Source organism: Lonchura striata, chromosome 5 (genome assembly GCF_050655825.1).
Source record: "Lonchura striata isolate lonStrDom1 chromosome 5, ASM5065582v1, whole genome shotgun sequence".
In the NCBI taxonomy this organism is placed as follows: domain Eukaryota; kingdom Metazoa; phylum Chordata; class Aves; order Passeriformes; family Estrildidae; genus Lonchura; species Lonchura striata.
The window spans coordinates 34,000,451-34,016,962 of NC_140707.1; the positions used below are offsets into that span (position 1 = coordinate 34,000,451).

General features: G+C 45.2%; 2 protein-coding genes across 7 annotated transcripts in view; both read left to right on the top strand.

Moving 5' to 3' along the window:
• Nucleotides 1-16,512, top strand: part of PRDM11 (PR/SET domain 11) — a 49,194-nt gene that overhangs the window by 22,692 nt on the left and 9,990 nt on the right. For 4 of the 6 annotated variants that reach the window (XM_085580251.1, XM_021533249.4, XM_085580252.1 and 1 more), the window contains 2 exons: nt 12,526-12,713; nt 15,773-16,423. In XM_085580251.1, the coding sequence (XP_085436377.1) occupies nt 12,526-12,713; nt 15,773-16,423 (839 nt within the window). Of the gene's footprint in view, nt 1-12,525; nt 12,714-13,243; nt 15,011-15,772; nt 16,424-16,512 lie in introns of those variants that run through there. The other 2 variants (XM_021533250.3, XM_085580253.1) reach the window with 2 other exon arrangements.
• Nucleotides 25-8,744, top strand: LOC146767321 (uncharacterized). Its single transcript, XM_085580255.1, has 3 exons — nt 25-4,035; nt 4,810-4,926; nt 5,638-8,744. Exons 1-3 carry the CDS (start codon nt 3,597-3,599, stop codon nt 6,210-6,212), a joined length of 1,131 nt encoding a protein of 376 aa, XP_085436381.1. The 5' UTR covers nt 25-3,596; the 3' UTR covers nt 6,213-8,744.

The window sequence follows — 16,512 nt, forward strand, 5'->3', positions numbered from 1 at the left end:
ACTCCTCTCTCTTCTTGTAGATCTGGCTATTGTTTCTGTTGTTTGAATACCACACCTGAGTCCATTTTCATGTTGCCTGAGGACAACAATATGTACACTGCAGCACTTAGTGGTTTAATTTCAAGTGCCTGTTTACCCAAGGCAGTGGATGACAGGAAGGAAGGAGTAACAAGTGCAGCAGATGGCATGGCACTGGTAACATCCTCTTGCCCTTTCCCTCATCAGTTAGTTAGTCAAGACAAACTCCTGATGCTGGGAGCATGTTCTCCTAAGCTGGCTGCTGGCACACGGCTAAGACATCCTTCATCTCTGTCCAGAGTAAAGCCCTGCTGTTTGCAGTACTTCATGAAACTCTGTGACTTCAACATATGCAAACATCTTCCTCTGTTTTTATTTTTCTGGTGGCTGTTTACAATGGATTGCAGCAAGCAAAATTAATGCCTTTTGGACGCAAACTGTAAATTGCTGCTGATGGCAGTTCTTGGGACTTCTGAAGGGTTGCCAAGGACCATCCATTTTCCTGGTAGCTTCTGAAGAAATTCTCATTCTCAGTTGTTGGTGTCCTCTAAAAAGAATGGCTCTGACAAAAAAACAAATGTAATTCAGAAAGTCCAGGAAAGTCCATCCTTTTGTGTATCACTTTGCCCGGAGCCAGATGTAGGATAGAAACTTGCAATGCCTAACTGAATTGTTGAAGTGTAGTGCCTCATGTTTAGGGTTTCCAGGATATTTTGAGCATATTTTGACCTTCACATGTGAGGTCTTGAATTCTTAGGCTTTATAAATTCATCCTTTGCCTTAGCCAGTGTGAAAAGGCTGAAGCAAGACTTCCTCACTGCTTTCTCCTTTGCCTTCCTTTCTGCCCCCTTTCCTCTCCATACACACTGACAGAGAACATGGGGAGACACACTGTCCTGTAAATCTTCCTGTATCTCCTTATAATGAAGGCACCTGTGATTTGATTTTTCATTGAATAATGGAGCTTGGAAGGGAGCTCTTTTCAGGTGTTCCAATAGCCTTCTTAAAGCAGGACCAACTTTGACTAGTAGATCTTTTCAGTATGGAGCTGCTGTTTCAACTTTACAGGACCTTTTAAAAATAAGCATTTAAAAAACAGTCAGGGTTACTGTGACTGCCCTTGTGTTCAGGGTGAGTAAAAGCCACCAGCCTATGAATGTCATTTTGTTGAACATCACAAACTGATTTCTGCTATTTTGCAGCAAGTGGCACAAATGTTCTTATCTATTACAGAGTCAAATTTAAGCAGAGCGAAGGGATCCTAAATTACTGTGGGGCTGTGGTCACCACAAAGCCCTGGGGAAAATTACATGCTTATTTCTTAGAGACCAAGAAAAGTGGAGTTGATAGATATTTTTGTAGGGTAATCATTAAATGCCTACTATTCAGTGTGTCTTGCACTTCCAGAGTAACCTGGGCTGAGGTGTGAATTCACAACCTCACAGCTGGGGCTGCTCTGGAGCTTGCTGAAACCCTCATGGCATCACCAGAGAGGTACTTGTAGATATCAGTGACTGCCTGTAGGGACCTATGGCATGCTAGAGGAGAAAAGGATCCCCTCTGATAGTAACACTGTCTGCATTTTTATTAGGAGGAGGTGGAGGTTGATGTGCCTCTTAGGAACCTAAGGTTAATTGAATTTGTGATTAAAACTGGCCAGAGCTCATTACTTGATGTGTGGCAAGTTTGCTATTGAAATATGTAAGTTAGATTGTTTTGACCCAAGTCATGCTGGAGCATATGAGTAGAAACACTAAAATCTGAATATCCAGGCCTACCATAATCTGTCCTAAATGCACTTGATGGGATATCCTGTCTGGAAATAGCAAACAGGGTTCTAATTCCCTATCAGTGCAGCTTTGCTGGTGACCGCAGCTGTGTGTTTGGCAGAGAAGAGGGGGCACCAGGTTTTGTGACCCCATGTCTCCAGAGAGTGCTGTTCTGTTCTGCAAGCCATTCCTACCCCAGAGCACTTTGCAGAATACTGTTACTCTTGAGCAGAGTAGCTTATCGGTGGAGGTTTGTTGCCACCTCATGGAGGCATTGATGATACTGTGCAGTCATGTGTACCTGATGAGGAGATACACCAAGGCCAGTTTTGCTGAATGCAATAAAAGTCAAACTAAATATTCCCTTGCTCAATGTCTTGTGTAGCCTTTTCCCTTCTTCTCATGTTCAGCTGGGAGAACTCTTTTTTCCTTTTAAGTTTGGTGAGTTGTTTTGTTGGGGATTTTTGAGATTCAGGGTAACAGGTGCTTTGCTAGCTCTCCATCATTTCATTACCATCTTCTCTAAATACTCCTTCTTTCTCTCTATAAACAAAGCTCCACCAAGACAGTATCTCAGCCATTCATTTATATTTATTCCCATGAAATGCATCTGTGCACTTAGGTCCCAGCTCTCCCTGATGTGCCCTGGATTTGAGCAGCTTGTCCTACTGGTTTTCTAGCTTTAACCAAACTGACAGTTGCCCTGATGGAAGGCAGCAGTGTCAGTGAGATTGATTAAACAACAGTGTTAACAGGACTAGGAAGAACTAGAATGACATGGGTCAGCACGTTTCTGTAGGTTCAGACAGTCTGTTTTCCTTCCTTATTGAATAGATCTACTGCCTTCTTTTTTTCTTTTTTTTTTCTTTTTTTTTTTTTTCCAATAACAAAACATGGTTAGGACTAATGTTTTGTTTATTTTTATAGTTTTCTTTGACTGTGGCTGGAGAAATTAACACACACCCCCTTTGGATAAAATTGCTTGTTCTCAGGATGGCTGCCTCTTTTTCTCAGTAGGCTGAGGCTAAATGTTGTTCATTTGAAGCACCAGAAACTGGGTGCAGGCTCATGTTGGTGGCAGTGACAGAAAGCCAAGCCAGGAGGATCAAGTGGGTGGCCTCATTCCTTTTGAGAACAATGGGAAATGGTAGCCATTTCTGAGTGAAACAAGAGCTTGCTATGAAGCAGACAAATGCTGGATGTAGACTACCCCAATGCTGAAAAAAGAGATCTTTCCTTAGGGAAAGCAAGTTGCAGAAGTTGCCCACCAGTCTAGTCAAAACCTACCTACCCTAAAAAAAATCCAGTTTGATGTAGCCTCTTCATGACATCCTGCAAGTTGTAACAGAGAGGCTGGTGTAAAAGTTTTCTATTGTATGTTTTGCCAGGTAGAACAATAAGATATGTTTCAAGCCTCTACATTTCCTCTAAGTTTTGAGAAGTGTCAGATTAGAAGCTAATTCACTGCTCTGATTGTGAGTTCTCACTTTTTTTTCTGTGCACAAACTGTGGCGAGTGATGTGAGGCTGAACTGAAAATCTCATATGTAAGTCAGGGCATCAGATGATGTGTAAAATTTGATTTTAACTTTAAAGCTGAGAAGGCTCCTTCACACTTGTGTTGCTTGGTATTTTTTTTTTTCTTAAGCTTGAAAATTGCCTTCTAAAAACAAAACAGCTGCCTTTTCCTGGTGAGAGGTTGTTGTGGGTCAGGGGAGCTGGATCCCACCAAACTCCTCTGCCCCAGTACTGCACTGGCCAAGTGGTTGGATGCAAGGGTTGCTTTGCGCTGATTTCCTTTTACCCAATTATGCTTTGCGGGATGTTCAACCCAAGGAACATGGCTGAGCGAAAGAGGAAGCCCAAGTTTTCCAAGGAAGAACTGGACATTCTGGTCACTGAGGTGACCCGAAATGAAGCCATGCTGTTTGGGAGGGACACAATGCGTCTATCCCATGCTGACAGGGACAAGATCTGGGAAGGCATAGCCAGGCAGATCACATCAGTCAGCCAAGTCCCCAGGTCTGTAAAAGACATTAAACACAGATGGGACGACATGAAGAGAAGGACCAAGGACAAACTGGCACTCATGCAGAGGTCCCTCTCCAGCCCCGTCGGCGGGGGGCAGCCCTCAGCCATCGTCCTGACCGCCCATGAGAGAGCCATCGAGTCGGCGCTGCATTCATCACACCAGAGGCACGGCTGCCGGAGAGCGGATCTGGATGTGGTTGGCAGCCTGTACATGAGCTGTAAGTATCACTGCCTTAATCCCTCTTTGTCTTGTGCTTGCATATCTCAGTTTGACACCAGAAGAGCATTGTGTGTTGTGTGAGATGGCTGGGTTGCCTGTCCTTCTGCTGGTGTTGGTTTCTGCTCTGGTGGTTGTGGAGTGTTGAGATGGATTGTTTCCAAGTTTGTCTTTATCTAGTTTTTTTCCATACTGTCGTCTGAAAGTAGATGATGGATTATAAGTATGAACTAATCCTACAAGTGAGGGAGCATCTGTAGCTGAAGTATGAGCTGCCTCTGGTCTGTGGAAGAAGTGTTTTTTGGAAGGATTAGGATATCTTCACTCTGATAAAACAGCAATGCTACCAAACTGAAAGGCATCTGCCTGTTGCTGATGGATCACTTCCAAGAGAGCTTTGAGGGTCTCAGTTATCACTGGTGTTCACTGTTGAGGTTGTGCCATTAATGATTTCTCAGTAGTGGTCAGAAGGTCGGCATGAATGCTGTGAAAAAGGTAGACAATAATGACTCCTTCTTCACTGGTTTTAAAGAAACTGCTGGCCCTGCTTTTGAAGTTAATCTTCTTACACCACAATTCTCAGACACCTGCCAGTGCTCAACCATAAGCTGCTTTTGTGCAGGTTCTTTCCACAGTTTTGTACACAGTTTTCTTTTGTGGAGGTGCAGCTTCTTGTTTGTGAGCTTTTAGAGATACAAAGGAGAGAAGGAGGCGATAGCTTCTTGGGAAGTGAGTCAACTAACACCTCATGGGTGGTCCTCTCCTACCACACTAGGTCTGATCTCATATCTGAAGTTAGTGGGAAAGCAAGGACAAAATCTTCTAGAACTGACAAAGTGGGACTTGGTTATTCTTTGCATCTATCTTGGAAGCCAGTTGCACTATTTCAGAGGTAAAAAGAATTCAGGTTATGTAAGTAAATAGTGGGCAGCTGCACCAGGTGAAACCTTGTCTCTTCTTACTCTTCACATGCCTGTACCTGTGAAATGGCACATCACTAGATATTTAGCAACTAATGAGAATTTTCCCATGGCATTTTCCTTTAGTTTTGATTTTGCATCAAGTGTATTTGCCTGATTAACATAGGGTCCTTTTGCTGCTTTGTCTGATTGCCTCGTTGTCTTAGTAATGCCAAGCCACGTAGTGGCTTTGCAGAACACCTTGAGAGCAGCAAATACAGCATCTATGGTCTTCTCAGTGCAGAGGGTGGACAAGAAATGACGGAGGGACAGGATTTTTCCATGAGAAGTCTGTGTCCCTCGAGAATATTTGTGCTAGCTACCTATGGGCTTGGGGAAGAGAAGTCATTGCTACTGTCTGAAATAGATACATATTCTAGTAATGAACAGTTCTCTGTATAGAATACCACAATAGCTTGGTTCACCCACTCTCAGGTTTCTCATGGCTAAGCTTGTCACACAGATGCTAACATTGCAGCACTTGCATGTTCACTTATGCATCAGAAGCTACAGGCTTGTCTGAACTGGCAGACTGGGGGGAGGGGAAAACTCCTTTTTTCCACGTTCTTTGAGATATCCTGAAACAGAAGCCAGTGTTGAGAGGGATTTCACATTAATAATTCATGCTTCCTCTTCTGTTTAAGCTGATGAAGATGAAGAGATGCCAGGCACTTCTCAGGAGCACCACTTCGCTTCGCTGCCAAGGGCTGTTGCAGGTGTCAGTCCGTTCTCCAGGCCCTCCTTGCTTCGCACTTCTTCCTCATCAGAGCCCTCGGAAGCTGCCAGCCAAAGGCAGGAGCTGCACTGTCCATCCCCACGCACCACCTCGGCCTGCAGACCCCCGCACCCCCGCACAAGGAGCCTGCCCCTCTCCAGCTTCGACCGCCAGCTTCTCCATTCCCATGCACAGCAAACAGACCTGTTCAGGCAGTTCTGCCAGGAGCTGCTGGCCATTCACAGGGACATGGCGGATAGCATGCATGCCATCAGCCAGAGCATGGCTGACCTCACCAGCCAGGTTGGCCAGATGTGTCAGACACTGACAGAAATACGTGATAGGGTCCAGGCTTTCCACAGGGTACAAGATCCAGGGTCCTGTCTACAAGCAGCTTGCCCTAAACAACCCCCCGAGCCCAGTGCAGAGTCTAACCAAAGCTCTCTAAAATGGACAACTCCTGCACAGGCCACCAGGTCACGAAAAAGAAAACATCATTTTTAGTCTGTTTAATATAAAGTAAAGAAGGATGCCCCTTCCTGAGCTGCTGCATGTTCTCATGGCTTCTCCATGTGTATCAGTATTCTGTGGGGAAGGTCAACAGCTGACCAAACCCATCATTCCCCCTGCTGGCTAACAGAGCAGTATGAATATGGCAGCTAATTGTAGGACTGGCCCTCTGCAATGACAAAGAGGAATCTCAAATACTGTAGAGTTTGGAATGTAGGACATCTTTGGGTTCATAGAGTTTAAGAGTTTTCACTGGCTTCCCCATGCTTTAAATGCCGTATAAACTAAGAAATGCAATAGAAGTCATTATCTGGATCTCTTCCTATGCCTGTGAAATATTATTTACTGAAACAGCATGCTACAGGGATCCCTTTGTAATCAACTCACAAATTTATCCTACTACTGCATTCCCATCATCTTCCTGAATATTAGTATATGCAGTATGTGCAGAAATTCAGCCTTATGACAATAAAAACTCTTATTGATCATTGCTTTTATCTTTAATTCAGCAATAGTGGGCTGTCTAGGGCTTCCTGTGACTTACACACAGCTTTGGGAAGAGGAGTGTAAAAGCAGAGCTTGTGCAGGGGCGGGGCAGAAGGCACAATTCTGAGGACAGGTTTGAGCGCCATGGGGTTTAAACTGCTGAAAAGGCCTTTGCAAGGATCCTTCAGTGCCACATGCACTTGGATTAAAGAGTTCAACTTTTGTTTGCTCCCATCTGAAACCCCTACCTTTCACAATTGCAGTTAAAATACAATTATTTGATCATATGACAACATTTAAAGATAATTGTATCATATTATTTTCTTGAATGTTGTCAACTCTTTAGTTTTGAACTACCTCATCCCTTCAAAATGTGGGAGACTGAACAGAAACCAGAAAAGATGTAGAGGCCTGCTTCTAACATCAAGTCAGTTTGGTTTTGTTTTACTTGAATTCTGTCAGCTTCAGTACAGTTACTTTGCACTTAGTTTTATTTAGGGTGGGATCTGTTCTGTGTCTTCCTGTCATGAAGGGTTTACAATCTAAATTCACAGCTACATGGGTTGAAATCTTAAACATGTTGGTTTTATACTGCTTTTTTTACCAATATAGATGCAAGAAAGAACAGTGTTACAACAATTTAATTGCTCTAAAGCTGTGTGAGGTTCTCATGTACAACACTGAATCTGGAACTAGGCTTTAATTGTGTCACTTCAGGTGGTGATAATGTATGTGGTAGCTCTTCTATAATATGTCTGTTTTCTCCTTAATTTTCACCTCTGGATCTAGCATGCTGCCCCTATCTGAAAAAACCCAGACCATTATCCTGATAAGCTTCCGCAGGGAAAAGGGTCAAGGTGTTAACCACACAGCACACTGTGCTCTCCAGGCTATTCTATTGTATTTGGAGGTTGGTTGCAGGACAGTATTCCAATTAAAATTGAGTGTGCGTCATCATGCCATGGCTGGGCTACAGACTTGGCAAAAAAGTTACAGAAACTTCTGTGGAATTGAACATAGGCAGCACGGTGTAGCAGAAGGATAGCTTGTTTTGTGCAGACTTCAAGGGTTATCTTTAACGTGTCTGGCCTCTCCTTTTAAAGTATAGTGCACTAACTTCTTTCCTGAAAAGTTAATTGTAATTTATTTTTAGTGGTGCAATAAAAGATTGCTCAAGAAAGTAGTGGTCTGGCAAGGAAAAAAGCCTCATTCCTGAGGAATGATCCAACTGGTTTCATGAAGAGGACATTCCCATTAGTGCTGATGCCAGACCAGGGCAGAACTTACTCACCTTCCACTTAGGATGTATTTTTACTTCTGTTGAAACATTCATATTCTGCAAAAGTCACAGCCTCTCTTCAGATGAAGGGGAGACTGGGAAATGTGACAAAAGTGGATCTAATTTATGAATCAGAGAGAGCTGAAAAAAAGGTGATATGTTTTAAAGGCTTACTGAGTCAATATAGTGCTGCTGCTATATATTAGTATTTTATATTTTTAATCATATTTGGTCTCTACTGATGCCTTCCCATGGGTATAGTGCTAAGATTAGCTCCTTTGATGTTGTTCAGGGGATCCCTTCTGGGAACCCTCGGTTCTGCAAAGGGAGGAGACTCCTGCAGGTGCTGGGCACTGGAGGGAGTTACCATCATTGCTGCAATCAGTTTAACCACACAGATGTATTTACAGAGAGCATCCTGGTGCAGGATGCACAGCCCTTAATGCAAATCCCCAGGTCAGGACAAAGGTCCTGATGTCTCGCCCAGTTTCCTCTGTGGACTATTACAGATTGGCCCAGATCTGGGGACATACCTCCTGCCCTGTGTAGACCCCTCGGTGGAGTGGCTTTTCTGTACTGGCTCGCAAAGGATACTTCTTCCTGCACCTATCATGTTAACTGGCTGTTGAAGTAAGTGTCTGTGTCAAAACAAACTGCTGTGCTCAACTCCAGTATCTCCATATCTTGTACATGCTGAAAAAATTCTCTCTTTAAAAGTACTTTTGTTAAGAATGCAATAAATATATAACACTTTTAACACAGCTGCTGTTGAGTCATTTGTTTCTCTCTACAATTTTTGCCTGAGCTGGTAACTAGCCTGTCACAGATGTGGGTCTCCTGGAGACACTTGGCATCAGAGCACGGAGACAGGGTTTATGGTTATGGCATCCCATGTCATCAGCCTGGGCTGGTGGCTGCTCTCTTGCATGGGCTCTCCTGCCCTGGCTCTGTGCCCAAAGTTGGTTTGGGAAAGGCCAGTGGCTATGGAGTGGGCAGCAAGGAGCCATGAGGCAAGTCCAGGGCAGTAGTGGAGGGGAAAAGGGGAGAACCTTGAACATCATTCCAGCTGCAGAGGTCTCCTCCCTCATCACCATCTCTTCTGGATCCTCACTGGAGGCTCTGTACCCCTCCTGGGGAGGAATGATCCCAGCTGTAGAAAAAGAACTTGACATTTTTCTGGGCATGCTCATTCCCATATCAAAACTTGGGAATTTGGTGTTCTGAGTGGGCTGGGCCTTAGTAAAAATGAAATAATAATTTTTATTTGCTGCTAGCTTGAGAGTCTGTGGGAAAGGTGGTCCTGCAGAGCAAGGTGCTGTGCCTGTGACAGCTGTGGGGTTGATCCTAGCCCCAGTAGCTGTGGATGAGTCAGAAGTGGTCTCCATTGGTGCCATGTCTGGTCCTAAGTAGGACCAGGAACTGGTCAGGAACTATGGTGTTCTGGAGGCTGGCCTGTCCCAAGGACTAGACAGGACATGAAATGGTGGATTTGTGACTGGTGGCAATGCCTCTCTGCAGGACCAGGTGCAGCTGAGGGTGTCTGGGTCTGCTGAAGGATTCTTACTCTCCTCTGAGGATTACAGGATCCTCTCTTGGGAAACGTGCTCTGCAAGCAGAGCCTTGCCCATCTGTGCAGTGCTTGGGTCAGCCTAACCATGCCTGTCCTGGGCATCCAAACCAAGGTAGCCTCCTTTATTCAATCCAAGTGGAGTATTTGGCATTGGGAAGGGGACTGGACACTATGCAACCTTTGCAGGAAGGGTGGGGTTGTTCAGGATGTGAGCACTTTGGCCCTGGGGATATATGTCAGTGAAGGCTGATCATGCAGTCTCTCCTCAGCAGGTAGTTTGTGCCCCTGGTTCACCAAGCTGGCTACACTTTTGTGGAATGATTTTCTCCATCCGTGGAAAGCATTTGCCTCTCAGCTATGGTGTGCAGTGGCACTAGGTGTCTCAGACTAACAGTTGGAATGTGGGGTTTAGGCAGTCCTTTGTAACCTGTGTCTTTTGTGCCTCTGGGGAAACTGGAGTCTGGGGCTGGGCAGCACTGGTTCAAAACAATTTCTTTTGTGTGCATGATCTCATCCCATTTACCTTATCTCAGGGAAGTCTCACAGATGGAAAGCTTCCTTACTAGGAGTGTAAGCCACTTGCTAGCTGGGTGCAGCTGTGAAGAAACATGTTTGTGACTGGGTTATCCCAGAACTCTCTGTTGGGGGCTGCTGAAGAGAGTGGCTGTGCCAGTGGCTGCAGGAGGCTGGATGAGCAGCCAGGCAGCATTTGCTGCAGTGTTGCAACAGTGCTGCAGCTCATGCCCTCCAGCCTGCACTCTCCTCCCAGCTCCCTGCTGCTCCAGCAGGTGGCCAGAGCCACAGGATGCAGGCAGCAGAGCTGAAGGATACTCAGGCTGAAACATGGAGGGCTGTAGAGGCAGAAGGAGAGCAGTGAACAGAAAAAGGTCATACTCATGCTTAACAAAATACTTAATAATAAAAGTGAGCCCTGGTGCAAATAGTTAACTTCCCATTCAGAGTTGTATTTTCTACATCTCACTGTCAAATACAGTTTGCTGAAAACGCACTAGACCATCCTGCCACCGCTGCATGAATTCCTCAGTGCCACTGGCTGTGGATGTGCAGGTCATGTATGTTATATTAAGGATCTCTGAGTGACTTTAGGTTAGTAAATCTTCACACGGGCAGCCTGATCTGTTGTGGATGGTAGGATGCAGAGCAGGGTCTCTCCTTAGCTGGTGCTAGGAAGCATCCTGACATTTTGCTTGGACTGGAGAGAGCATCCTCTAGGATCTCCTGTGCTTCAAGGAGAGATTCTCCTGTGCTGCAAGGCATCAGCGCATTAGTCTGTCTCAAGGGTTGTGTATCTCATGGCTGGCTGAAGGCCTGATACACCTTTTGAGGAGTGATCACTTACACACAAAAGCAACAGCCTGGCAGCTGTGTGCTATTGCAGGACCTCCTTCCCACCCCACTGGTCCAGGTCTCTCTTCTTCTCAAATACACAAACTGGTACTTCAAAAGTTCCCTTTGTTTTGTGATCAGAAGTAAATATGGGTTAATAAAAGCCAATGTTGGCAGTACCAGTCTGCTGTTTAAATAATTACTGAAGATGGCAGAGAATCCTGGGTAGCACACTTTAGGAAAATTACAACTGCTTGCCGGCACATGCACAGTTGCTTAACATTAAAACCAGAGCCTCAGGCAATCTGAGACACTGCCACTGCAGACTTGTTTTCTGTGTTTTGTGGGAGGTTTCACCAAGATTGTGACCTTTCTTGTGTGGGTTAGTGGGATCACGTGAAGGTGGACTTGTGTCTTTATCTGTGCTAAAGACATGACTAGAGAAGGTAGAATATTCAAAAAATTTGACAGATTTCTTAAGACAAAGGAATACCTGTATATACATTAGGGAACTTAGGCAAGAACTAATAGCAGCAGATGTCAGAGGAGCCATATGCTCCCCTGCAGCCCCCTTGCCTTTGCTGAGGTTGCTGCAGCAGGGCATGCTGAACAACAGAGGCAAATAGCATAAGAGAAAAATAAATTTTAGCTATCAGCTGTTCACGTCTGATTTGGGGTCTACACATGCTGTGATGGGGCCTCCTTCCTGGGTAGGTCTTGTGAGCTCATGCTGATGGCAACTGGAGCCAGTATTACCAAGCCTTTTTCATGTCCTATAGCAGGAATATGAGGAGGGTGGGAGCAAATAATATGACTCTAGTGATACATCTCTGTCTTAGCAAGTTGCACAAGGGGCCAGTTGCTTGGAGTAGGAATAAATACATTTCTGCTGAGCTGAAATGAAGCTGTTTTAAATCAGGAAAATAAACCCCGTGCCCTGAAAGTGATCTTTTTGTCAGCACTGCCAGGAGATCCCTACAATGTGGTGTTGGGGTTTCCACTTGCAGAGCTGAATTGGGTTTTTTTGTCACACCCTGCTGAACTCCGAAGTGCAAAATCTTCCAATACTGGCATGACCTTGACAACTAGCACATAATCCCATGCCCATTAGGTATCCATGTTTCTGTCCTTAGAATCTCAATTCTGCTTGCCTGAGAGGACAGAGGCAAGCAAATCTGTTACCAACTGAAAAAGGAAGGCAGTGTTTTCGGGAAACAGACAGGCAGAGGAACCCTGCCGTATTCCAGATATTCCTGAGGACAAGGGAGGGAGCCCTGGGATGTGAAGTGACAATGGGAGTCTGGAAGTTCTTGTTTTCCTCACTAGGCAAAGATATTTCTGACTGGGAGAGTCTGTCACCCTTGCTGGCAGACATCCCTTCAGACTGGATGTGCATTAGTGTCATCCCCCCTCCTCAGCAAGAAATATCCACACTGGCTTAGTGTTCCCTGGGTGGCCATGCTTGTTTGCACACCATTGCTTATAACTCCATGCTTTCCAGCCTGGCTGTGTTGATGTCTCTCTCCGAAGGTCATTCTGGCTTCTTCATGGTTGTCATTCTGATGCAAGGGAGGGCACAGGAGAGAAGTTTGTGCTTCACACCTGCCTTGTCCCCTTGCCCTCAGATACGTCATCATCTCCCGGGAGGAGAGGGAGCAGAACTTGATGGCCTTTCAGCACAGCGAGAGGATTTACTTCCGTGCCTGCCGAGATATCCACCCTGGGGAGAAGCTGCGGGTCTGGTACAGTGAGGATTACATGAAGCGGTTGCACAGTATGTCCCAGGAAACCATGAATAGAAGTTTCACAAGTGGTGAGTCCCTTCCCTTTCCATCCTCTCTCCTGATCCCCTCAGGCTGCCCCACAGTTGGGCCAAATGTTGTGGATGAAGTAGGTTTTGCACAGGCTGTGTGAGGAGAGCGGCATTTCTAGAAGCAGAGCACCTCTGGGTGAACGCCCCCAGCTCTGCCTGACATAGATGGATGGGTGTACAAGAAGAGTAAGATACCCACAGTCATGGAGATCATGAAAGAAAGATTTGTGCTGTGATGTGTCACGTCATGTGTTGTGTGGTGCCATGCTGTGTGTGTGTGTGCTGCAAGGGCCTGTTGCAATGCACAGGGATCACAGAGCACCCCTGTCACAAGACTTTCTGGCCCAAAGATTGCCAAGCTGACGGTCCTACAAGACAGCGTTAGGTTTTTCCTCTGAACATGCTGGCTTCTGTGAGCAGCCTGTTTGAGGGAGCTTTGGCTGGTTTTGTGTCCATATGAATGAGATTTCCTTGGTGTGTTTGTATGTCCATTTTCCTCGTTTAATTTATCTCCTCTTTCTTCAGAAAGATAATTTGGGATCAGCGCGTCATCAGCTCCTTAGTCTCACAACCTTAGAATGTGTATACAACGTACAGGAGGCTTTGTACTTGTCACACTGATTCTTCCTTGGATAAAAATTGTTATCTTGTCTAAAGAGTAGCAATGTTGAAACAAACCCAGCAGTCCTTTGGGCCCACGTATTGTCATCAATATAGGAAGCTTTAGCGGAAAGCAAAAATTCTTAATGCATCTGTTCATCTGTACAATGCTGATACCTGAAGTTAATTAGGAGCATTTCTTTCCAGTCTAGCTGCAGAATGGCAGGGCCTCAGAGGGGCAGCCACACTAAATATAATTTGTAATTATGATTTCTGAGTATATTATTACACAGCTGCTGTTGCTGCCTTGACTTGGTAAAAGGTGTCTCCTCTTCAGTCATGGGGTGGACAAGATGTCCTGAAAAAGCTGGTTATCTCTGTCACCTTAGGGTGGTTATGCACTTGCAGTGTTACATCATGCTGGCTGTACTTGGACAATTCCCACTTTTGAATTAACATTGGTATGAATTTTCTTTTTTATGTTAATGAACACCAGTGAGAGATTAGGTACAGGCTGCAGTGATTTTGCTGCTGTAACATGCACACATTAGTCATCCAGATGGCTTAGTGCTTTCTGAAAGTACAGCAAGAGACAGTCTGTGTCCTTGGAGCAGCTGCTCTACAGGGGCACCAAGGCTATGAGCTATTGCCCTGCCATGCAGACATGCCTTTAGTCCTGGATTATCATGGTGTCATGGTTTGTGGAAGCTGAAACCATAACTCACAGCCTGCTCTGTGCTACAAGTGTGGTGAAGATCTGACTCAGGACTCTCCAGAACCTGCCACAACCTAATGCACCCTCAGGTAGAAACTCTTGTGGCGACAGAGACCATTCCAGAAACCCCCTGACATCTTGGTGAGCTCATCCTGCTGCAATCTGGGTTTAGCCTGCCTTCACAAAAGGGGCATGGAGATGTTGTTAAAATGGAGCATCACCTGGGCCATTGCTAGACTTGAGAGAGACATGGAAGCTTCCACTGGGAGGGCACTGGGAAGTGGTCAGGAAGCAGCACAAAAATCTGCTGAGGCACTTTCTATTTAAAAGTTACCAAATCCCTGCAGATAAGTCTGTCAAATGAAGTGGCACGCTTTACGAACTCACAGAAAAATAACATTGTTCCTGGGTTTTGTTTCTGCTGATGGTTTCTGACCTGCCTCATCATTGGAGTTGAGACCAATAATATGAGGGATCGTCTTGTGATTTCTAGCTTTTCCATAGGGCTGAAGCACTCGGCTTGTTGGGGGAAAAAATCACCGAGAAAGAAGAACCTAAATCACTGCCTCTAAATCACTACGTCTCACAGTAGTTGCTATGGTCCATAACAGGGGAAATACTAAGAGAGAGAGTGAAAGCTGAGATCTGTTATTATGGATTCACTAAAGAAGTGGCTGAGTTTCCCAGTCAGCATCCAAACCCAGTGCAAAATCCCATCCATTCAGGCCAGCCCTTTTTACAGTGCCTTACTCTGTTTCAAGTCTTGCATCTTTTCTGCATTCTTAGCATTGCTCTCCTTAGAGAGGGAATGGTAGCTTTTGCTCCATAACTCTTATGAAAGCATGAATACACTTTAAGCAAACAAAACCAAAAATCAGCATAAAGCAGCGTCTTGTTTGGGAAGCCATCAATGCTTGAAGTTATTTACAAGATAGAAGAGTGATGGAAATTGAGCCAAACCTATCGTCTTTTGAATTTCCAGGTAAGGAAATCTGGCTATTCCCTTTATTTTAAGCAATTAATAATTTATATGAGGTTGCTTTTAATATTTTTTTTTCAATTACTGAATGGTCATGCTCTCAGACTCCACCCGGACAAGCTAGATGTCCCATCCTTGGAGGGCATTCACCTGTTGTAGCTCAGTTGACAATGTGTACCTTAGGTTTTAAGTGTGCAAGTTGTTTTTACTCCTTTACTTTTGCATTTCTGGAGCAGCCTCCAAATTGAACGAGAATAAAGGGGCTTGCAAACTTTGTGCCATGGCGTGCACAGACACTGGGGTTGTCATGAAATGGTGTAAATCTCTTGCTGCACTGCTGTACGCTTGATACCTTTTACCAAGTCAAAACAGGCACAGAACTTCCAGCTAGCCAAAATAGCATTTAGGCTCTGGGTGTAGTTTCCACCATGATCAGTCATTCACCTCATAGTCCTCTTCCAACACAGGTTGGTTATACCTTTAGGTTAAACAAGCTGCCTGTAGTTTCTCTTCTCTTTGAAGCGTGTGGGTTCTACTCTGCTGTGGTTACCCAGGACTGTCTCTGTTTTTACAGACATGCCCATTAGCGGGGCTTCTCCTCTTGCAAGCCTCAGTTTCCACTGAGTTGTGTCAGTTCCCTGGCTTGTAACATAATATGCAGACCTTCAGGGATTCAGTCTGCCTTTTTGTTCTTTTTTGAGTTTTAGATTGAGGGATGTTGCTCAGTTCCCAGTGATAATCCCCACCCCTCGTTTTCCATTCTAGGAGACAAAATGTTACAGAATGAAAATTCAGAAAAGAATGTAGAAAATCAAGAGGATGCAAGGGGAGCACTCCAGTTCACTACCTTAAAGCAGGGGAAGAGCCCCTACAAGCGCAGCTGTGACGAGGGGGAATCCCACCCCCAAACAAAGAAAAAAAAAATTGACCTCATCTTCAAAGATGTCCTGGAGGCTTCTTTGGAGTCTGCCAAGTTTGAAGAAAACCAGTTAACAACAAGTACACCACTTTCCCTTGGAAGAGCATCTAAATACCAGGCTGAAGACATCTTTGAGCAGTGTGGCAATGCCATGCAGCACAGTTCCCTGAGCCTCAGCAGAAACCAGAGTGAGAGCGAATGGAGGATCCCTCACAGTTCCTCTTTCATTTCAGCCAAAGAGATGAGCATCCTTGAAGATGAGGAAGAAGAGCCCCTGTCACTTAAAGCAGACAGCCCAACTGAGCTGTCACTGGCGTCTGCACAAGGCAACTCCCATGAAATCCCTAGCACATCCTTCTGCCCCAACTGCATCCGTCTGAAGAAGAAAATCCGGGAGCTACAGGCTGAGTTAGACATGCTGAGATCTGGGAAGTTACCCGAGGCGCCCGTGTTACCGCCCCAGGTACCCGAGCTCCAAGAGTTCTCAGACCCCACAGGTAAGCCTTGCCGAATTAGAGCATTCTCCAAACCCTGCCTAAGGAGAGTAGTGAGATGCCTGTGTGCTGTGTACCCATCTAAAGCATTT

Bases quoted from the DNA above. Each gene is read 5' to 3' on its own strand.
- LOC146767321 (XM_085580255.1), top strand. From the start codon at position 3,597: ATGCTTTGCGGGATGTTCAACCCAAGGAACATGGCTGAGCGAAAGAGG. The intron at 4,036-4,809 runs GTAAGTATCACT...CTACCACACTAG, and splicing joins TGGCAGCCTGTACATGAGCT to GTCTGATCTCATATCTGAAG. The intron at 4,927-5,637 runs GTAAAAAGAATT...CTTCTGTTTAAG, and splicing joins CCAGTTGCACTATTTCAGAG to CTGATGAAGATGAAGAGATG.